This window comes from Vombatus ursinus, unplaced genomic scaffold (assembly GCF_900497805.2).
Source record: "Vombatus ursinus unplaced genomic scaffold, bare-nosed wombat genome assembly UNPS02014794.1, whole genome shotgun sequence".
Taxonomy (NCBI): Eukaryota; Metazoa; Chordata; class Mammalia; order Diprotodontia; family Vombatidae; genus Vombatus; species Vombatus ursinus.
The window spans coordinates 21,211,382-21,233,750 of NW_020954572.1; the positions used below are offsets into that span (position 1 = coordinate 21,211,382).

General features: G+C 50.5%; 1 protein-coding gene across 1 annotated transcript; it reads right to left on the reverse strand.

Annotated features, from left to right (window-relative positions):
* Positions 1-617: 617 nt before the first annotated feature.
* On the reverse strand, positions 618-10,349 carry DLL4 (delta like canonical Notch ligand 4). Its single transcript, XM_027870137.1, is given in 12 exon segments — positions 618-2,128; positions 3,000-3,108; positions 3,892-4,609; positions 5,142-5,211; positions 5,213-5,362; positions 5,639-5,808; positions 7,160-7,290; positions 7,394-7,454; positions 7,915-8,178; positions 9,068-9,125; positions 9,499-9,768; positions 9,929-10,349. Coding segments are annotated over 12 exon segments (2,073 nt in total). The 5' UTR covers positions 9,995-10,349; the 3' UTR covers positions 618-2,122.
* Positions 10,350-22,369: the final 12,020 nt, after the last annotated feature.

The following is a 22,369-nucleotide window of genomic DNA, read 5'->3' on the forward strand; positions in this document are numbered from 1 at the left end:
CCAGATACTAGCACCCTAAGGGTGTTGCCCGAAACCCCCAAGCTCCAACAATAGCAACAATAGCTATCATTTATACGGTGCTTTAAGGTTTGCAAAGAATTTTACGAATTCTTTTTGTTCATTTAATCCCTGCAACAACCCTAAGAAGTGCTATTCTTATCCTCATTTTTACAGATGAAGAAACTGAGGCACGGAGAGGTTAAGTGGCTTGCCCAGGGTCACAAAGCTAGTGTCAGAAGCAGGATTCCACCACAGGTCTTTTCCTGACTCCAAGTCCAGTGCTCTATGTACTGTACCACCCAGTTGTCTATCAGGGTTGGAGTCCTGGACCCACAAACCTAAGTGGAAGGAAAAGAGAAGCAGACCCAATCTTCTCCTTCGTGAAGTAATTGTGAATTGCCCGACTACGTCTTGCTTCTCTTTCAGACAGAAAAAGAAGGCCAGGAGAGATTTTCCTATAGGAATAGTAGAGGGAAGAGGCCCACCTAGAGCCAGCATCAAAGCATACAAAGGACAGATTTAGACTGAGCTGGCTTCTGCACGCATCCACACATAGCATACCCCTCAAGAGCTTGGCCAACTCCAGGAGATAAAAACCATAGCTAGACAACAACCGCTTGGCAGGCAGGGCTTGGCATTGTTTAAAGGGGGAAAAGGGTGGTAGGGGTTGGGAAACATTCCAACTCATCACAAAGATAGGACCCAAGAAGTAATAAACCTCTGTACATTTCTGTTCAGGATTATAAATACACATTATATACAAAATAATGTTATAAAATGTAGAAAGGTCAGTGCTTCTGATTCTTAAATTATTGAAATACTAGAACCAAAAATAAAAACTACAAAAAAAACCAACCCCATATTATTGATTTTTGAAAGTCAGCTTCAAAAGTGATCCAAGGGGCAGTAGTGAACAGTGAGAGCAGTATCAGGCCCTTGTCAGTGTAGATGGTTGTGGGTTGATTTTTTTTGGGGGGGGGGAGTAGAAATGAGGGAGAGGGAAGGAAGAGGATTCAGGCAACATCACTGTCCCCAACTTCCTCAGGTTTTGCAATATTATTGGCCAAAACTCCCTCCCCACCCCACTCAGGCCAAGCACCCCTAGACTACCTCAATTCTGGGTAACTGAACTTGGCCTAACGCACATTGCTCAGCCGATGAATGAGATTATAGCCACTGTCAACCCACAAAGGCAAGGGTACCGAGAGCCTGTTTTCCCAGCAGCCTAGCCCTGCCCCTTCATCTCATCTGTTCAGGCTGGTGTCTTGGTGCCATGGCCATGCGGACCAATGAGGCAAGCTGGAAACTGATTGACTGACGCATAGGAAGGGGAGGTGGAAAGTATGCCCTTTCTTTCTCTTCATCCCTAACCACTAGTGATCCCATAATGGGCATGGGGAGGCAGGAACTAAAGCCTCAATAAACTGAGGCAGGAGGTTGGAGGGGGGCATTAAGGGGTAAAAACAAAAATGAAATGAAAAGGCCCACATGCAGTAGTTTGGAGGCACAGGGCAGAGAGCTCTCCTCTCCCTTCAGGCCTATACCCCAGCTCGAATGGGGCACCCCCTCACTCCTCTAGTATTGAGGTTCTATCACCACCCCCAGAAAACTTGCCCCTTCTCTTTCCCTCTCTCCCCTTGAAGTTATGTCCAGCTGTTGCCCCAGTCCTCAGGTCCTGAGCTGGAGGCACTTCAGGAAAAAACACCGATGATGCTGGTTGGGGCCAGAGATGCTTGGACTTCGGCCCCTTGAAACATGGAGCACCGAAGGTCACCACCAAGGAGGATTGAGTCCTGGCCCAAGCACCCAACAAAGGCGGCCATTAGCTGAGCAGGCAGAGGTGATTGAAGTCTCTTCTGCTCTCCTCTCCATCTCCCTTTCAGCCTGTGGCAGCCCCACTTGAAGGACTCCAAATAAAGGCATCCAGAAGGTAGAGAAGGATATTGCATCTCTTGGTCAATTCACAGTCTGTCCAGTTCACCCAGTCCCCTCCTCTTCCTCCTCCTGAGAGCAGCACGTTGCATAATAAAAACGTCCCCATCCAGGTCGCAATTGTAAACAATGCAGTAGGGAGGTCCAGCTGCTGGGGCCAAAGCCGGGACATCCTGGCCGGGCTCCTGCCTTATACCTATGAGAAATAAAGTAGGGGATGAAAAAGAAAGAAAAGGTTAGTCTGGGTCAGAGGATGATCCATTTAGGGCTAGATGGGGCCCAGAAGCCACGTAGTCCAATCTCCTCCTTTTACGGATGAGGGAACTGAGTCACAGAGAGGTTTATTAACTTGCTCAGGGTTACATAGCTACTGAGTAGGATTTGAACCCAGGTTTACCCTCACACCAAGTCCAGTACCCTATTCACTACACCATTCCCACCTTTTACCTGACCGGCCAGTTAATGGCAGGTAAAGAACCAAGCTCAGTTATTATATTGAATGGAGAAAGAAAGGGAAATCCACCGTCCTTTTCTGGACCCTTCTGCCTCTACCACATACCACAGCTTGTAATGCTATGTACAGCATACTTTAGAACAATCCCCTATGATGGAAGCTGGGCCAGGGCCGTAAAGGCAGTGTAATATGGTGATGGGGTAAAGGCGTGGGGGTGGGGAAGCAGGAATGGAAAGAGAAGGGAAGAAGAGTCTCCCTCACCCACTAGCAGCTGGGACACAGAGCCTGGGAGTCGGCCTAATGCCACAGCTGGCCCAACCCAGCACTCATAGAGGAGGAAGGGGCCCGATCCTGCCTCTCCAGAGCTCTTGTCTCATACCCCAAGTAGGGATGGGGCCAGCAGAGACTGAACAACCACTGGCTGAATGCTGCCTGTCCAGGCTAAGTCCTGACATCTACCCCTATTCAAGAGGCCAGAGGCAAGTGGTAGCTAACCATAACCATCAGGATAGGGTGAACTGGGTTTTCTTCAGAGTCCAAAGGGACAAGGAAGGAAATGCACACACACACACACACACACACACTATTCCAGGCCCCCTCACCCCTAACTCACCTCTGTGGCAATGACACACTCATTTCTCTCCTCTGATATCAAACACACTGACTGGTACATGGAATCCCGAGGGGAACATATTGCTGATATCCGACACTCTGGCTTTTCACTGCAGGGAACAAGAGGCCAGTGTGAAAAACTGAAGTGAGGAAGGAGGGGGAAAGACGGCAGGAGAAGCAAGAGTCAAGACAGTACAAGAGAACCGACCAATGTTTACAACCTATTCAATGTCTCTGCTGAACGTCAAGGAAATCCCAGTGTGGCCAAAAGAGAAATTCAGGAAGGATTTGAAGACCGCCCCCAGGTACTCGGATTCACTGTCCCTCTCAACCTGACTGAAGACTGACCCCTAGGTCTTTGAAAAGGCTAAAGTTCCCACCAGAAGTGTGAGTGGCAAGCATAAGCTGGAGAAGGGAAAAGAGAGAGACTGGATCTGTCTAGGGGACTTCTGGGTAAGGGGATTCCCTCTACAAATGCAGGTCAGCACCTTCTCTGCAATATATAGTCCTAGAGAGTGACCTAGAGCACTGAGGTTAAATGACTTGCCCCAAGGTCATACAGCCAGTGTGTGGCTATGGTGTGACTTCACCCAAAGTCTTCCTGACTTTGATGCCAGCTCTCTGTCTCCACTACATGCTGCCAGTCAGTTGAGGTAAACAGAGGTAAAAAAAACCAGGATCTTAACAACCCTTTTCCTCCCAGGAACCCTATTCCTGAAGGACCCAGTGGTATCTGGGAGTTCACCCTAAGCTGGCTTGCTTTGTCTCCTGCAGAAGCATTCCCTAGCAGATGCAAAACTGAACAAGAGGCACTGGGAGAGGTGACGGTCCCACAGGAGAAGCCAAAGCCCCTTTTAGGTCCCCCTTCCCCCACGACCAGTCCAAACCCTCACCTATGTAGCCGTAGCGGTGCCTTCTCCCCTAAGCTCTTGTCATTAGGGGGATACTTCCCCAGCGTGACCCCCCGCCCCAGAGGTCCTGGGGCCAGATTGTAGTCTGTGTGTTTCTGCTGCTTGCTGCAGTTGGATTTGTCCACATCACAGTCCACTTCTAGCTCCTTCTTCTGGTTGGTGTTCTTTAGCTGGGTGGCAGGAATGAGGTTGTCTTTCTGAAAGTCTGACAAGTTGTTCATGGCCTCCCTGCCACCGGCCTCTGGCCGCCGAAGCCGAAGCTGCCTCACGGCGACTGCCACCATCCCCAGGAGCACCAGGATGGCCGCCAGTCCCACACCCAGTGAAACGGCCACCCAGGGGAAACCTGAAGTTGGCTGCGCCACCTGCGCTGTAGGGAACAAGTATTCGCAGCGACTGCCCATGAAGTCATAGGGGCAATTACAGACGAAACTGTCTGAGGAGAGGCCCGTGTAGCAAGTGCCTCCGTTTAGGCACGGCCCCGAGACACAGGCATCGCTCGCTGTCCGAAGCTCGCAGTTCCGGCCTGAGAAGCCAGGGGGACATGCACAGACGTAGGCATTCACCAAGTCATGACAGGTGCCACCATGGGCACAGGGATTTCGTGCACAGTCGTTGATGTTGATCTCACAGTGGGGGCCACTGAATCCCGGGCGGCAACGGCAGGCACGAGTAGGACCCCATTCTAGACACTGGGCCCCTGGAGGGAAATGAAAGGGAGACTTGGGTCAGCCCCTGCTTGAGATCTGAAGGCAGGAAGAACCCTTCTTCCCAGGGATGGAGTCAGAGGGTCTGTCCCTATAGTAGAAGGGAATTCCTAAGGGCTGGCCTTCACAGCCTCCTACCTTGTCATTTTGATTAATTCAACAAGTATCATATTGGCCCGAATTTAGCTCACATTCTTTCCTCTTAGACCAGAGTCATTAATGGTGTCCAACCCAACTCCCTTTCTCCCACCACCATCTTGATTAGGTACTGACTACCAGAGTAGATGGAACCAATCACCCTCACCAAGACACCCCCTCAACTGGCTGAGCTCGGCTCTCTGAGCCCACACTCCTTCCCTACTTCCACCCCATTCTGTCACTTGGTGATGAAAAAAGTCTTCCACTGATCACTGCCTTCCCACCCAAATGCTGCCTCAGGCCTGGACAAGCAATAGAAGGCGGTCTCAGAAGGTGGGCAATTCAGAAGGGCCCAAGGTGGGCAGGAAGGGAGAAAACGGGACACACCGTTGGCACAAGGGTTGCTGGTGCACCTGTCCACCTTCTTCTCGCAGTTGGAACCGGTGAAGCTGGGGGGGGCACTCGCAGGCATAGCTGGCCCCATGCTCTTGCTCCCGACAGGAGCCCCCATTGAAGCAGGGTGAGTCGGCGCAGCTCAGGATGCTGTGCTCACAATGAGGGCCGTAGTAGCTAGGTGGGCACAGGCAGTGATAGCCATCTTCCTGATCCTGGGGAAGAGGAGGCCCGGGTGGCCAGAGTCAGACACTAGCCTTGGAGGAGTAGGAGGGGGAGGGGAGCCAGGAAGGGCCAGACTAGACCCTAAGAAGCAAGCTTTCCTAGCGGTACCTTAATCCCAGTACTGAAGCAGTTATCTACTTGCCTCCTGGGTAGACACACTGTTCTACAAAATAATTTTTCTACTCTCTCTTCTCTTCCCTCCCTGGGCCCAGAGGGTCGTGTTGGGCTCCGAGGGTAAGAACTGGGAAGCAAAGAGGGACACTCACCTTGCAACTTCCTCCATTGCGACATGGGTTGCTGTCGCATTCACTGATCTCATTTTCACAGTCTACACCTGTGAAGCCTGGCCGGCAGGTGCACGTGTAGCCACGCTGACCGCTATTGGAGCATGTGCCCCCATTCTGGCATGGGGCATGGTGAGTACAGTAGTTCAGGTCTGCAGAAGCAATTGGTTGAATGGATTAGGAAGCAGGGATGGGAAACAAATGTAAGTAGAGATCTTTCAATGCAAAGTCACTGAACTCCACAGGAAGGACTCTGAATTTTGGCCTCGACTCCACAAATGTAATGTCTCCATAGCTTATATAGATTTCTTGACCCCTATCTTTTTTTTTTTAAGGATGGAGATGTGCTAATGTTTCAATGACTACTGAATTTCAGGTTTTGTTGGATTTCCACGTGTGAGAATAACAAATAGCAGATCCAGCCAAACAAGGACAGAGAATGAGGGCAGAAGGGAGATATTCAAATATATTCATTAAATGACATAATATATGCAAAATATTTTGCAAACTTTCAAGTACTGTATAAATGACTATATAAATGTTAGCTATTATCATCACCATCATCAAAACACAAGGTTCCTTCTTTGGTAGACATACTTTGGAATAAGCACTTTAGCTTTCATTTTAGATATCACTTGTAACATTTTATAGCAATTCTTAGGTTGCCTAAACTTATGAAGGCACTTGTCTAAGGGCTGGTTGACTAAGGAGGAAATAAATTGGACTGAGGAAAGGGGACTTCCTCTCCCTGCTGTGAACACACACTTGGTGTCTATAAATGTAGGCATCTTGTGTACTAAAGTACCTTAAAGGTCTGAAGGAGGGAAGAGGCCTCCTTTATTGGTCCCCTGAATGACCATTAAAGACATAGGTCCAGGGGAAAATAAAGTTCAGTGTATAATGAGAACAGAGACTGCAGACATAAGATTGTATATTTTTGTGAATAGAGTGTGTTTGTACACTGCTGACTCCAAGAAGCACCTACAGTTAGCCAGCTTCTGGGTCTTGGGAGCACACCTACTAGACAGCTGTTAAGGGGAGAATTACACAAACAGCAGGGGTAAGGTGAATAAACAACTTACGGGGTTAATAGATAACTACCCCAGGTGGAAAAAGGAACCATGCATGATCCTCCACTCCCCTCCCTACTCAGTCTTGCCTTGGTATTTACAAGCCCCATCTCACCAAAAGCAACAACCACTTGGCTTCACACCCTCTCTAGTCACCAAGACCCATGAAGACCTTAAAGAGAAGCCTGATACATTCAATTGCAAGCTCATAGGTCCACTATACATATTAATTATGATGGTGAAAACTCAAGCATCTTCTGCTGTGCTGGAGAGGCTTGAGGGAACAAGGTAGCCAAATAGGTTTTGCCTATCTGGAAACCACACAGAATGGAAACAATGCAGGGCAAACACACTTGCTCCATGCTTCTCTTCCCTGTCCCCAATCTGCCACTCGTTCCTTCTAAGAGACCCCCTTCTCTTCTCTTGAACCCACCTTGATCACAGAAGAGGCCACCCCAGCCTTCATCACAGGTACACTGCCAAGGAATGCTACAGGTACCATGTCGACATCCATTATGGGGGATACACTTATCACATAGGCGGCCCTGCCAGCCTGGTCGGCAACTGTGGAATGGGAATGAAGCCTCGTGAGGCACATTGAAGGCATGGGGGAACAGTAACCATGGATTCCACCCCCCCCCCAACAACTTCTTTTGAAGTTACTTACAGGCATTCCCCAGGTTTGTTGCAATAACCATTCTGCTCAGTGCAGCCTGACAGACAGATGGCTGAGGAAAGAAGATAGGGCTACGTGAATATGTGTCTTGGCAACAAGTAGGCATCAAAATCCAAGCTCTCTCATGACTGACCTTGAGGACCCCAGCAGTTAATGCAGGAAGATCCTCAAAAGGCAAGTACTACAAGGGGTCAGGAAAGTAAGCTGAGGCTCAGAGAAACAGGACTGGTCGGGGGATGGCAGAATAGTGTTACTTAAACTAGATAGATTACTTGTCTAGGGTCCTAAGGGTTGTCAAACCTAGGGAGTTTCAGCCAGAGTCAACCCAAAGGCATATGAGATTAAGATAAGTGCCTGATGTTGTGTTATATTTACTGTAGGCTACAGGGCCAGGCCCAAGGGGCTTTCCCAAGAGTTCTGTGAAGGAAAACTGGGAGCCAGAGCCCATAACATCTCTTTTGTCTTCAGGAGGACACTGAGATCTGTAGCAGGAAGTGGACCTCCGTACTTACGCTGGCCACAATATTCTCCAGTCCATCCCGGCAGACAGGAGAGGCTGCCATCAGCTTGGCACACATAGTGTCCAAAGTGGTCATCTCTGCTTCTACAGAGCCGAGAGCAGCTATCCCCATAGTAGTTGTCACTGCAGATAACTCGGTAAGAGTATCGGAGTCTTGTGAGGGGCCCACTCTGCTCATCCAAGGACCAGTTCTCACCCACAGCCAATGGTCTTTGGATAGCCATCTTGCTGATAAGTGTATCTGCAGGAAGGGACTCTGAAAGGCAAAAGAATAGTGATTAGTAAGACTGGAATATTCTAGGAAATTTCCATCGTACCCACAGGCCCCAAGAGCCCCTTTCCCTCATTTGCCCCTGCCTGGGATGGTAGAAAACAGTCCTCCTGTAGGCAGGTCAAGGTGAAGCTATGAATGAGCATAGATTGTTACTTATTCCAACAGATGGACAAGATTACTGCCACTAGGGATCCCCAAAAACGCAAGTAAAAATTAAAGGATGCTGTCTTCATGGGGAAGGAGGGCAGAGGATGGCATAATAGGGGAATGACCCGCTAAAATCAAAGAAGCAAATCGTTTTCCAGGCTTCCTGGACAGGGCACAGCAAGCTCCCATGGGTGCCCTATCCCTTGGCTCTGTATAGGAGAGGCGGGGAGAAAGTAGGGTGTTGAGTTTTTTTTAATCCCCTTTTCAAAGTGAGAATTGTTGTGCTGCTGAAATATCCTTTTCCTCTGTGTCAGAACAACATCCCAAAGCCATTATTCCCTTTCCAAAAGAGCGGAATTCGCAAAAGGTGTAAAATACAGGAAGGGGCCCGTCAGTGCCGCTGGCAACCACTGGCCTTTCTCACCGCCATGCTCCCCACGTTCCCACGCCAAAAATAACCCGCAGGAAACTCAATTGTGCTAGAGATTAGGGAGCAGGAGGAATCAGAGCGGCCAGAGAGGGGCGCAGCTTCTGAAACCAATCGAAGCAAGCCAGACGTAGATCACACCACCTACAACCTTCTCGTCGATGCTTTACCCCTCCCCAACTTAAAAAAAATAAAATCTCACTAGTTTTCTCCCCCCATCCCCCGGTTAACCCTTCAGGCCCCAGCAGTGTGCTGCGAGATATCGCCCCCCCAGTGGCCTCAAAACCTGCTTCTCACCTGGTGGTAGGTTGTCCCCCGGCGCGTGCCAGGCCTCAATGATGAGCGAGAAGGTGCCCTGGGGAGACGAGAGAAAGCTATGAGTGAGCCCTGGAGAAGGGGAGGAGCGGGGCTGCCTACGAGAAAGGGGAGGGGGGACGAGGAGAGAGAGGCAAAGAAGGAGGGTAGGAGGGGGAGGCTGCCGGGCGGCAGCAGGTTTAATTAACTTAATTGCGGGATACAATTACAGCGCCCCAGGTCAACATAACGGGTTTGCTGGAGTACGCGAGCGGGCGGAGAGAGGCGGCCTCTTCTCCAAGCTTCACGAGCTAACGCATTTCTTTCCTCCTCCCCACTCCCTCAGAGAGTTCGGGGATTTTGAAATCTAGGAATAGAAAGAGGGGACGCCTCCCCCAAGGCTTTCCAAGACGCCTCCGGGGGCGGGCGCTCACCGGCCAGGTAAAGTTAAACGGCAGCTGCAGCGGGTTTCGGCCACCCCCGCGGCTCTCCTCTCCGACGGCGAAGGAGTTGGTGCCCAGCACCGGCGTGGATACCCTGCCAAAGGTACAGGGCCCAGGAGACAAAACTGCCTGGAAGTGCTTGAGGCAGATGCGGAAGAAGGTCCGACAGTGGGGCTCGCAGGGCCGGCCGCTGGCCAGCACTCCTCGTTCATTGGCAAATTCACGAAGCTGAAGCTGAAAGACTCCCGAGCCGGCTGCCCGCTGCTACAGAGAGACGAGACGGGACGGGAAGAGAAGGGAAGGGAAGGGAAGGGAGACGATAGGAGAGGAGGAGAAAAGAGAGGCACAGTCAGTCAACAGCGAGTCCGTGAGCTCAGGGGCCAGTACGGGCGGAGAGGGGCCGGCCCATGGGGGACTTTACCTGCTGCCAAAAAGCCGCCAGCAGCAGCAACGCCCAGTAGGAGAGCTTCCCGGAGGCGGCCGCCATCCCGCGGGGCTCCGCTCTCCTGCCTGCCTGCCTGCTTGCCTTCGGGCAACTGGTGATTTGATATCTGGCGAGACTCGACTGCTCAGGGGTGCGCCCTTGCTGGTTCTCCTGGCTCCTCACTTACAACCTAAACCGCAGCGATGGCAGGGGTGGGAGGGGGGGTAGTCAGGTAATCCAGGTGCGGGCGGACAAGAAAGCGTTCTCCTTGCGGGGGTGTAATCCTGGGGAGGGCGGGCGCCCTGTATTAACTCCTCGGAGTCTTGTCGGAGGAGGACAGGCAGCGCCTACTCCAGCTGCTCCCTAGTCTGTGCGCAGCGCTGGGACTGGAACCTGCGCGCCCCAGAGCCCTCCTTATATATACTTGGCGCTTATCCTCGCTGGCCTGTCACTCAGACTCAGTTGGTCACTCTCCCCTCCCCTCTCGGCCTCTCTTCGAAGCGGAGCCCAGCGCCTCCGGGAGCGAGCCCCCGCCCCTGCCGCCAGTGCCGCCGTAGCCCCCGCCCTCCTGCGCCCCCACCCCAAACCCAGGTGGCCTGGAAGTCAGGGAGCGGTGGGGCTGGAGGCTGGAGGCTTCCAATTTTATCTTTTGCTGGGGAAGAGGAGAGAGAAATAAAATAGGTTGGGGAGGGGGAAGGATGAAGAGGGAGAGAGGGGAGGGAAGGGGAGTTCCCGGATGACCACGGGGCCGGGAGACTGGGGAGTCCCCATGGGCGGCGCGTCCCAGTCCAGCCCTGGGTCACCTGCATCCTTTACACAGGTAGGAAGTGCAGACTTCAGGAAAGCGAAACCAGTGACTTAGCTAGGTCCGACCCCAACCCCCACCTCCTCTCCAGAGGTTTGGCGTGGAACCTTAGAAACTAGGGTGGTAGAGGAAGAGGCTTCCAGCTTCCCCCATCTCCATTTGTGACATGGACCTCAGGCGGGTTAACCTTTTGATTACTAATCCAGACTAGGTGGGGGAGGGGGAATGTTCTGCGCGTGCCCCCTACCCCCGCCTGCCCTCGGCTGGCGCGTGCCAGCCTCTGGGGCGCGTGGTCCCCAAGGTGGGGGAGGGGCTATGGGATGGGAGAGGGAGGAAAGGGGGCGCGTCCTCAGCTGTATGTTAATGAGAGGTCTGTCCAGCTCCTGCCCCCAGCAACTCTCACCTGGGCTCAGCTCCAGCCTCAAGGCTCCAAGAGAGATGCGAAAACCCAGCCCTGTAGTTTGGATCCCTGGGGCGCTCAGCGGGAGAGACAGGGTGGCCACAAAACCATTCTAGCGATAAGAAGAGTGATAGGTAAAGAGGGAAGGACCTGACTCCCCTTTCCCTGGGGTCAAAGGTGGGAAACTGAGACCTGGCACAAGGCCTAGTCTGGGGCTCAGGGAAGCAGAGACCTTCCCACGCCCTGCACCCTAGAAGCACCCAGCTCCCGTAGGCCGCCCAGCCTCACTCTTCTGAATCTCTCCTACTCAACTGCTTTCACGGAATCCTGCGCAGCCTGGGGAGGTTATAGGACTGGTGTTCCTTGGTATCCGGAGTGCCGGGGTGCTCTCGGCAATGCCCAGAGCTGCAGAAGGCCGGGTGGCTTCAGCTGTCAGCTCCACCCGCGTGGTGATGGCTTTGGCTGGGCGATAAGATCGGCGCGGGGGGAGCGGAGACGCGGTGCGGGGACCCGGGGGAGGAGGAGAAGGGGGGGGAAGCGGCGCGCGGGGCTGAACAGCTGCTTGCGCGGTGAGCGTGGTCTGATTTTTGACTCACGGCGGGGGGGCGGTGCGGAAAGGGGGAGGTGGTGAGAGGCAAAGAGAGCCAGGGAGATTGGACTGTGTGTTGGGGGAGGAGGGAGGTGATGAGAGGGACCTGGGGGGGGTCCCCCACGCACGGCAACCCCTCCCAGCCCCCACTACCATCTGGCACGAGCGGGTTGGCGTGGGGGAGCCGGGCTGGAGTGGGGCGGGGGCCGGCAGATGGGCCCAGGCTGCTCTCTCTAGCTAATGTAGGTTACAGGCAGGCAGAGAACCCAGGCCCGAGGGAAGAGAGAGCCCCGGGCTTGCCTCCCGGCTCTCTAGGCAAAGGGGTTCCTAAATCCCCGTTCTCATCCCACAGCTTTTTAAAAACCAACCGAGAATGCCAAGGGCTTCCCCTCTATCCTTCTCTACTGGCTACCTGACTTCCCCATCCCCGCTTTGGAAGGAGAACTGTCCTGGTCCTTCTCAAAGCTCTAGCCCAAAGTACTGGCCTTTCCAGTATTTTCTCCCCAGACCTTTTTCATTCTTTTCCAATCCGCTTTTCTCAGGTTCCCAGACTGTAAGGTGGACATTTGGGTAATATCCAAGGCAGAAATGGAACCACTTACAACACCCTTAGCTCAGAAGAATGCTGCAGGGTTGGGAGTAGGACCCAAGAATCCAGTTCTCGCACCAATCCCACCCATCCTCAACTAGATGTGGGCCCTGGACTCTTTCAAGGTTTGGGCTCCTCTCCAAACTTATGTCTCCTAGCTGCCTTCCTTCCCCAAAATGTTTCTCTGTCTGCTCCTCCAGGCGGCTATCCAGAAGTAGCCTAAGATCTGCGTCCCAGAGCGAGGGGAAATCCAAGAGGCCTCAGAGGAGACAGGCCTTGTTTGTGGAGAGGAAAAGGTTAAATAAATGCTCATCATCAAAAAGCATTTAGGAGGCGTCTCTCTGCACATGGTGCTATAGTAGGAGCTCATTATCGCGTTCTGGGTCCCCTCTCCTGCTCCAATGCTTTGCCCCTTGGGCTTTGTCTACACTTAGTAGGGAAAAACCTCCATGGGAGGGGGGAGTGGAGAGTGGGAAAGGGGTGGTGGACCGAAGGCCTAAAGAAAAATCTAATAGCGATGAAGTCAGGATTTCCAGCCGAGCAGTGTTTCTGTCCTTTTTCCATCACCCCCATTCAGGGTTTGTGGACTGGAAAGCCGAACACGTGACTAGGGAGTTAGTAACAGTGACCCTGCGGGGATCGAGTCCAATTGCAATCCTGCCCCGGGTGGGCTGGTTCTGAGACGGCCCTCCTCCTCTAGACTCGTGCGGAAGGCCAGAGTGCAGAACTTCTCTCGCCTCCACTCTCTCTCATCCTACCCCACTCCACGACAGGGATGGGGATGAGAAGGTGTTCTAGCCTCATATTTGTCCGTCGGAAGCCAAGGTAGGATTTGGCTGGGCCAGGACCCGAGTGCGGCAAGGCCAAGGACCAGCTTTTAGATATAGGGCCCTGGTGCTGACTGGTGGGGCACTACTCCTCTGCCCTTAGGATCTCAGGCCGCTCACAGAGGCCTTAGCTTCTAGTGGAACATCCACTGAGCCGGGCTCCTTCTAGTCAATGGGGCTAAAGGGGGACCCAGCCCTATGCATAGAGTTCAGGGATATAAGTAGCTTTCTTCTTTATCCTACTTGCTCCACAAGTGACTAAGCTATCCCCCAAGTCTATGATTAGATACTCTCCGTCATTAAAACTTGGGGGAGAACAAAACGTTAAATGGGTCTTAAATTGCAAGCTTGGAAGGCCCAGATCCGGGCTCGCCTAAATTCGTAGAACCCTTGGAGGTAACTTTTTCTCCACCCAATTTCCCCTTCCTTCCATACAGAGCAATTAGACGCAGAACAGAACAACAGAGCTTACGGCGAAAAACTTCCTTGCCTCTTTGCACCCCAAGGACTAGGGGCTCTTAGTTGATTCTCTGTTTGGGTGTCAAGGTCCTTGCGGATCAGCAAGCAGTTCTGTAACCCTGAACGACTGCAGCCTGGCAGAAGTGCGTCTGAGGGCCTTAGGTGCCTGGAAGCCTGCTGGGCTGAGGAGGGGGCAGGAGGCAGCGGGACGGTGGGTGGGGCGAGAGTTGGAGTTGGGGCCGCCACCCTTAAGCCTTGAGGGGCACTGCTGCGGTCGCGGCGGAGGGGGTGGGGGGTGGGGGGGAAGTGCGCGGGAGGCGGCCAGCGAGCTGCACAGAAGGCGGGGAGATTTGCAAACTGTTGCTGCCACATGGCTGCTCCCTTCTGCCCATTCACATTGTAATGAGGCCGGCGCGTGCCTCATCTGCCGCAGGGCGCTGCCACGCGCCAGCCCGGCACGCCGTGTGCCCACTGGGGCAGCGGGGCCGCCGAGGGCTGCCAACTAAGTGGGGGCGCAGCCCCAGCGTGCCAGAGCCCCACAGACCCGGAGGCTCGGGGTGGGGATGGGAGCGGGAGCAAGAGCTGGAGTGGGGTTGGAGCAGGGGTCGAGATGCCGCCTGAAGTTACCCAATCCTTGGCCCTGAGATTGGGCAAAAAGAGACGAAGCCCCTGGACCCAGAGGGTTGTGGCTGGGGCAGCGCCCCCCTCCCCCAGCGGCTTCTTGCTCCCCGCTCCCGGATCGATGCCGCCGCTCCCCGCAGACATGCCCCGGCCGCGCGGCTCCCCATCTGCCGCTGCTCGCACCTGCCGGTCAATAAATCGATTTTACAATTTAATGCAGCAGCTTCCCGCCCGGGACAGATGCCGCTGCAGCGCTACCTCTGTCCCCTCCTCCACCCCAGTTCGGACCTGGGACTCCTCCATCGACTCCTAGTCTCTTCCAGCTCGGTCTAGTTCACCTCTTTCTGGGAGGGTGATCCTCTGCAGAGAAGGAGCCTCTTTGCTCCCGTCTTCCTGCGTTCCTGCAGCTGCCCTCAGGGCCACATCTAGCTTCTGAGCCACCTGCTTGGGGCCTTTCAGAGTGGGGAGATTGGAGCTCCTGAAAGAAGGCCCTAAGACTGTTAAAGAGGGTTCGGGCCTAAAGTGTGTTAATCTGGAAATTTATTGATTTGCACAGTTTGGCATTTCCGGGGGCCTGAGGAATGGATTAGGTCATGTGATTGGAAAAGGAGAATAAGATGGTGCTGTGAGATTTGGGGGAAGATTGGACTGTGAAACATGGAAGACAAGAGAAGGGGCGACAAGAGCTTCTCCTCCCCGTGTTGAGCTGAAGATGTAGAGGGCATAGATTGGGGGGGGAGCTGGAGATTAAGACAGGAAGGGTAGGGGAGCTGGACTCCTCAATCAATCAACAAGTGTTTATTAAGAGCCTACCATATACCAAGTCCTGGGGACACAAGTACAGCTAATGAAACTATCCCTGTGGGAAATAGACTTATATTCTAATGGCAGAGACTCATAGAAGTCAGTGAACATCCTGAAGGAGTTGACAGAGAGCTGAAAACACATCTCTGGGGATATCCACAGATAAGAGATGAAGACAGGAGTGAAGGAAATGAGAAAAGGCTGAAGCAATGTGGTCAGAGACTACCAAGATGGCAGAGTCAGAGTTAGAAAAGTGGAAAGGGGCAGATGAGGAAGCCAAGGAAGATGGAGGAGAAGCTTTTGGATCTACCCAGGGAAAAGTAATTAGTGGCCCAGTGGAATTTGTGTCATTAAAACCAAACTGGACAGCATTAGGTGGTTGTGCACTCCAAATATTGGGGTAGGAAGAAGAGAAATTGAACAGAATGTTGAAGGCAAGAGGAAGAAGTGAGGGGTTTTTGAGGGACTGCCCCAAGTGTGCTTGGATGCTGAGAAGAGTCCTGCGACATCCCATGCATGACAAATAAGCTGTTGACCAGAGAATGCTCTTAGCCTGGGAAGCAGAAAGCCCTCCTTGGAGACTAGGGAGAAGACTAATTAGGTAGGCAGTGGGGTAAAGTGGAAAAGCTGTTGAATTTGGAGCCAGAGAACCTGAGTTCAATTCCTGGTTATAGCACTTACTAATTCTGTGACTTCAAGCAAGTTTCCAGCTCTCTGGGCCTTGTTTTACCTTAACTGTAAAACGATGGGGTTGGTCAGGGATTCTTAACCAAGGGTCCACAGACTATGGTGTCCTTAGATAGATTTCAGGAGTTGTGAACCTAAATGAGAAAAATAAAATCACATCTTTATTTTCAGTAACCTCTAGCTGAAACTTGCATTCCTTCAGTTATGATTTAAAATGAAAAATTCTGAGAATGCATGCATCAGATTCCCAAAGGGATCCATGACACAAAAAGAGATTAATAACTCCTGGAATAGATTATTTCCTTTCTTCAGTTTCTAAATCTATGGTCCTGTGGATGATCTTAACAGCTGACATTCACAGTATCCCTTCCAGGCAGGTATTGCTATCCCTGAAGAAACAGACTGAAATAGGTAAAGGGACAAGAAGAAACAATAAAGAATGAAGTGGAAGGAAGAATGGAAGGGAGGAAGAGAATTTCTTCTTATGGGGTCTTTTTTAGAAGAAGTCAGAGAGCAAGAGGTTGTTTGGAAGAACCACCTTTTGTAGCAGGGCTTCTGGGTAAACCCATCCCAACCACGGCCAAGTCTAGCACCAAAATGACTTGTCATTGAGAGGCAGTGTGGTTCAGTTCAGAGTGCTGAATTTGGATTCAGAGGTTTTCTGACCCTCACTACCTTTGTGGCCTTGGACAAGTCACCTATACGTCTCTGGGCCTCAGTTTCCTCACATGTAAAATGAAGGGGCTGGGCTAGATCGTCTGGAAGGTTCCTTCCATCTCTCACTCTATGATCCTATGATGTCTGCTGGGCAGCTAGCTGGATGTATGAGAACCAGGAAAGAAAGCAAGATTTGTTACTTCTGAAAGCTGGGGGGGGGGGATAGGGATTTTATACATTCTACATACCTCACGTATATATGTGATACATATGTGTTTCACAAATCTTAAAGTGGTTTATGAATGTTATTATTGTTGTTGTTATTAGGCACTGTCTGGTCTTTCCTCAGATGGGAACAGAACATAGCCATATGTGAGTCTTGATTGCAAGAGTCAAATTGCTCTGACCAGAAAGGAAGCCAGAATGCGAGAGAGCAAGGTGTGTGTGTGTGTGTGTGTGTGTGTGTGTGTGTGTACACACAAAAGTCAAAGCTCCCCACTCTGGCTCCTTGCAGGCCTCTGGCCACCCCAACCTATCCACCTCATTTCTTTCCTAGCTTCCTGAGTTGTGTACTCTACCTTGTCCAGCACTTAGCACAGTGACTGACACATAATAAGTGCTTAATAAATGCTCATTAACTATCCCTGCAGTCCTTTTCTAGGAGTAGTCTTGGTAAATGGAATGGGCAGGGAACAGTTAGCCATGTGGACGACCTCCTGATCAGAACGAGTATCACAGGGCAAGCAAGGTTTTGTTTCAAGGCATCAACATCCAGGAGAAGCATACTTCTTCTTCAAGTGACCACCATCCTGAGCCTGGCCTCTCCATCCTCTGCTCCCAACCCTCTGGGGGTATGGGACACCCCTTCTACTAACCTCTACTGTGCCCATGACAGGACTGTGCCCCTGACACCCACACAATTCTTGCTCCTCCCCACCCCCAGCTTTTTTTGCCCAAGGTTAAATACAAATCCCTGCTACAGCTCAGTACCTTACCCAGGTTAACCCATGGAGATTTAACAATTCAGCAGACATTTGCGAAATGCTAACTATGTGCAAGATACTGGAAATACAAAGACAAAAATAAATCAGTCCCTGCCTTTGAAGAGCTTCCATAGCATGGGGGCTCTCTGGTATCAAAGCCCAGCTGGAAAAGAGGTTGGCCTGCATTAGGAGACTCTGCCCTTCAAATACTGCTTTGGGAGGAGCAGCAGTGGAGGGGTGGTGTTCCTAGATATATTGAAGGAGAAGCCTTCAATGGACACACTTTGGGCATTTGGACAAAGACCCTGACCCTCCCAGGACTCCTTCTTCATAGAAATGTATGCTGATCAGGAAAAATAGAAATGAAAATTTGCAAAGGGAAAAAAAAAGGATTGTGTTGAGATTGAGGGAGGAGGAGGGGGGCTGAGGGTTGAAGGCTCAGAACATGGGTAGAGACCTCTGCTATAACCCTGGTAGCTGCCCCAGCACAATTAGCTGGTGCCAAGTAGCAGCAGCCTCCCTGGAAGCCACACAGTGGGTATTTCCAGCCACTGAGGAGGCCAGGGGTTGGGGGCCCCTTCCAGAGCAGCCTTCTCTGGGCTCCTGGCTTCCCCTTCCCTAGCTCCTTCCTGTCCACGCCCAGGCTTAACAGAGTGTTGGCTGGCAAACTGGCAACTTGCAACAAGCAACGGAGGGAAGGTTTCGTGTGGGTACCCCAGGGCCAGGAGACGTCTTGCCCCAAGGTCCAACTGGGACCATGGTGACCTTCAGTGTCTTACCCCAGTCACTTTCTTGTCTCCCAGGATTTGAAATCAGTTCAGACAAGGTTTTCATAGCCCCTAGGGAAAGTTTGAAAATTGAGCTCTGTCTTCAGGAGGCTTTAAGCCTTCACAAACAATTGAGGGTGCCTTAATTAATTATTCACAAAATAAATGTTCTTGTACCCTGAAAGAAGAATTTTCTGGCATTAAGATATATACATTTATATAAAGCCATACTAAAAAGTGTCCCTTATACCCTCTTGTGTGTATTCTACCCTAGCTGTATGTCTCCCCATGCCTGTCTTGCCTGCCCCTAGTACAGACCCTACTTGAATTCTGCAAGGACTAGAAAATCCCACCACCTCCAATGTTCCCCTAACTCTCTCCTTTACCCACGTAATCCCTGAAATTCTCTAGGTCTGGAAGGAGATCCCCTAGGTTTATGACAAACGCTTTCTGAGAATCAGTGGATTCAAGGTATAGAATTTTAGATTTGGAAAACACGTTAGAAGTCATCTAGGCCAACTCGGTCATTTTACAAGTAAAGAAACTGAAGCCCCAAAAGTGAAGTGATTTGCCCAAAGGCTCATGGCTAGTTAGTAGCAGAGATAGGACCAGAGCCCAGGTTTCCTGACTGGAGGCCAGTACTCTTTCCATTTTGTTATATTGCCTCTCAAGGAAGCCACTTTTCTCTTATTTTCTTCAGTTAATTTTTTCAGCTAACAAACATTTACTTTTCTCCCTTCCGCTGCCCTCCCCCACTTAAAGAAAAACAAAACTCTTATAACAAATAGGTTTAATCAAGCCAAAAAAAGTCCCACATTGGAAAGAAAACATTTTTATTTTTCTTTCTTTCTTTTTCTTTCTTTCTTTCTTTCTTTCTTTCTTTCTTTCTTTCTTTCTTTTTCTTTCTTTCTTTCTTCAGTTGGGGTTAAATGACTTTCCCTGGGTCACATAGCTAGTCAGTGTCTGAGGGCAGATTTGAATTCAGGTCCTTCTGACTTCAGGGTCTACTTACTACACCATCTAGCTGCCCCACAGGCCATTTTCCAAGATTGTACATGGGGTCCTTAAATTTAACCTTCAGGCTCTGGGCCCTTACTCTGACATTTTACTGGGCCCCAGATTTTCCTAATGGCCTTTCTGTAGAATCCCTCACTTCAGTCTCTCCTCCATGTTCTGTCACTTGTGGCTCTTCTGCTTTGAATCCCAGCTCTTACTTTCCCCCTTTCCTGCAGCCCTAGGCTTGAAATCCCTCAGTCTCCCATCCTAGCTGTCACTCCATCCTCTCAACCAAATCTGGAAGGCTCCTCAAACTGCTGCTACCTTTGTTTTTTCTACTGTTGAATGTCCTACCCCCGAACCTGACCTCAGGGAAAGACCCTAACTTCTCCTAATCCTCCCTACCCCCAACATACAATCTCAGATGCTGCCAGGCTTAAAACAAGCAAGAAGCAAGGAATGGGGACCTCCCCTACTCCCTCCCTCCCTTGCTGGTATAACTGGTGCCTTCCCCAGTGGAGGGATGATTCAGCCCTTCCCTACTCCATCCTGTCCTGTCTCAGCCCAGCCTCCCTCAGAGTGTCCACTCTAAGCTAGAAAGTTCTAGGCATTTAATGCTTTCCTGCAATGACGGATGCCTGGAGAGGAAAGCAACAAAAGTGATGAAGATGTTGGAAAATGGGACCTAGGTAGAAAGCTGAAAGAATAGGGGATGGTTCCCTGCCTGCCCAGAGAACAAGAGACCATTTATAAACAGTATTCAAGTATGTGAAGGGTTATCATAAGGAGAGGATGGTGACCTACCTAAGTCAGAATAGAAGGAAATGGACTTCTAGCAAAGGGCAGGAAGGATTTAGGTTAGACATGAGAAAGAACTTCCTGTAATAGAATGTGTCTATCCCAAGTAACATATGTGTTAATCTGAGTTGAACTCCACTAGGTGATAGGGACTGCAAATTTCTCCCTTGCAGGCAAGCTCATTTGTCATTTGATACGCGGCCATAAAACCCAGCAAAGGGCTCCAGGAACCAAGGAGCTTCCTTCTAGCATAGAGGGAAGTTAGGGAAGAGTAATATATTCCCTCCCTAGTGTTGAAGTCAACAGGAGCATTGACAGGGCTTGGGTCTCTTCAAGTAAGACATTTTAGAATAAGGAAATAATAGTAATTGCTAATATTTACCTAGTGCTTTCCACTTTATCAAGTGCTTAGCATATTATCTCATCTGATCTTCATAACAACCTGATGAGGTCAACAAGGAAGGTATTTTTATTTCTAGTTTATAGACTTGGAAAGTTAGGTGACTTATCCAAGGTCACACAATAAGACACAGTGCCTTTACTGACTGGTTAGAGCCAAGGTTTGAATCTGTATTTTCTGACTCCAGATGCCATGTTCTTTATATTACTGTACCTGTTGGTGGCTAGGGCTGGGCCTAGAAGTCTCTGGGTTTGAGGATTTAGTGAGTCTGAGTCCTGTATACCCCTCACCACTCCCTGCCCCTCTACCCTCAACCTCCATTTTCAGAAAGTAATACGGGGCTACCCAGCTGTTTGTTCACTAGAGCAAGGCCAGAAAGGGCATCCCCTGGTCCCCTCCCTAAATTGTCTTCTTTCCGGGCTGGGCCCTTAATGCTAAATATGTCAGAAAGACTCTCTTAGTTCACCTAAAATACATATGTCCAGAGGGTGAGATACCCACTTATTTTATGCTCCCTTTTGCCCTCCAAAAGTAGGACTTGCTTGAATGGATGGTATTCATGCCTCAACTGAGTGAATTTTTCCTAACCCAAAATTATTAATAAATCAATAAGCATTTATTAAGTGCCTACTATATGCCAGGCACAATGCTAGTAGGTCAGATCCTAGGGATACAAAGACACAAATGAAACCATTGCTACCCTCAAGGAGTTTACATTCTATAGGAAGAGACAATGTGTAGACTTATAAATATGTACAAAAAGATAGGTAGCCTAGTGGATAGAGCACTGAGATTAGATCCAGAAAGACCTAAGTTTGAATCCTGTCCCAGACACTTACTGACTGTGTGACCCTGGGCAAGTCTTAACTTCTCAGTTTCTTTATCTGTTTACCTTGGACTAAACAGGTTCTAAGGCCCCTTTCAGCTCTAATTGTATGACCCTATAAACAAAATCAATATAAAGTTTCTTTTGAGGGGAGGTACTAGCAATTGAGGGACAGCTAAGTGGTGCAGTGGATAGAGTGCTAGGTGTGGAGTCAGGAAGACCCATCTTCCTGAGTTCAAATCTAGCCTTGTACATTTACTTAGTGTACCCTGGGCAAGTCACTTCACCCTGTCTGACTCAGTTTCCCCACCTGTAAAATGAACTGGAAAAGGAAATGGTGAACCACTTCAGTATCTTTGCCAAGAAAACCCTAATGGGGTCAGACATGACTGAAATGACTAAACAACGACAACAACATTAGGGTAGCAAGGTGGCTTAGTGGATAAAGCACTGGCCCTGGAATCAGGAAGACCTGAACTTGAATTCAGCCTTAGACAATTACTAGCTGTACAACCCTGGGCAGGTCACATAAGCCTGATTGGCTCCAAAACAACAACAATGCTAGCAATTGGGGGAGGAGAGGAGAAGGAAGGGAATCAGGAAAGGCTTCTTCATGTAGGAGGTGGAACTTGTAGGAGACTAGGGAACCTAAGTGATGGGGGTGAAGGAGGACAGCGCTTCAGGTGTGGGAGATGGATTGGTGCAGAAATGGGCAATGGAATATGACATGGGAAAAGCAAAAAGAAGGCCAGTTTGAGGGCAGCTAGGTGGCGCAGTGGATAGAGCACCCACCCTGAAGTCAGGAGGACCTGAGTTCAAAAAAAAGAAGGCCAGTTTATCTAGGCATGAAGGGGGATGACAAGGCTGGAAAGATAGGTTAGAGCAAGACTGAGCAGGGCTTAAAATGCCAACGTAATTTGTACCTGATGCTAGCATTGCTGGGGAGCCACTAGTTTATTGAGGAGGGCACTGATGTGGTCATGCTGAGGCTTTAGGGATACTTCCTTGTTGCTTATCCCTTTCAGCTCTATGGCCTGATCTGGCTCCATCCCCACTCTTCAAGCTACCGCAGGATTTACCTCAATAAATGAGAAAGAAAGGTAGATTGAATGTGCGAGGAAAGAAGGAAGGAAGGAAGGAAAGATGGAAGAAAAGGAAGGGAGAGGGGAGAGAAGGAAAGAAAGAAGGAAAGGAGAAAGGGAGGAAGAGAAGGAGGGAGGGAACAGAGAA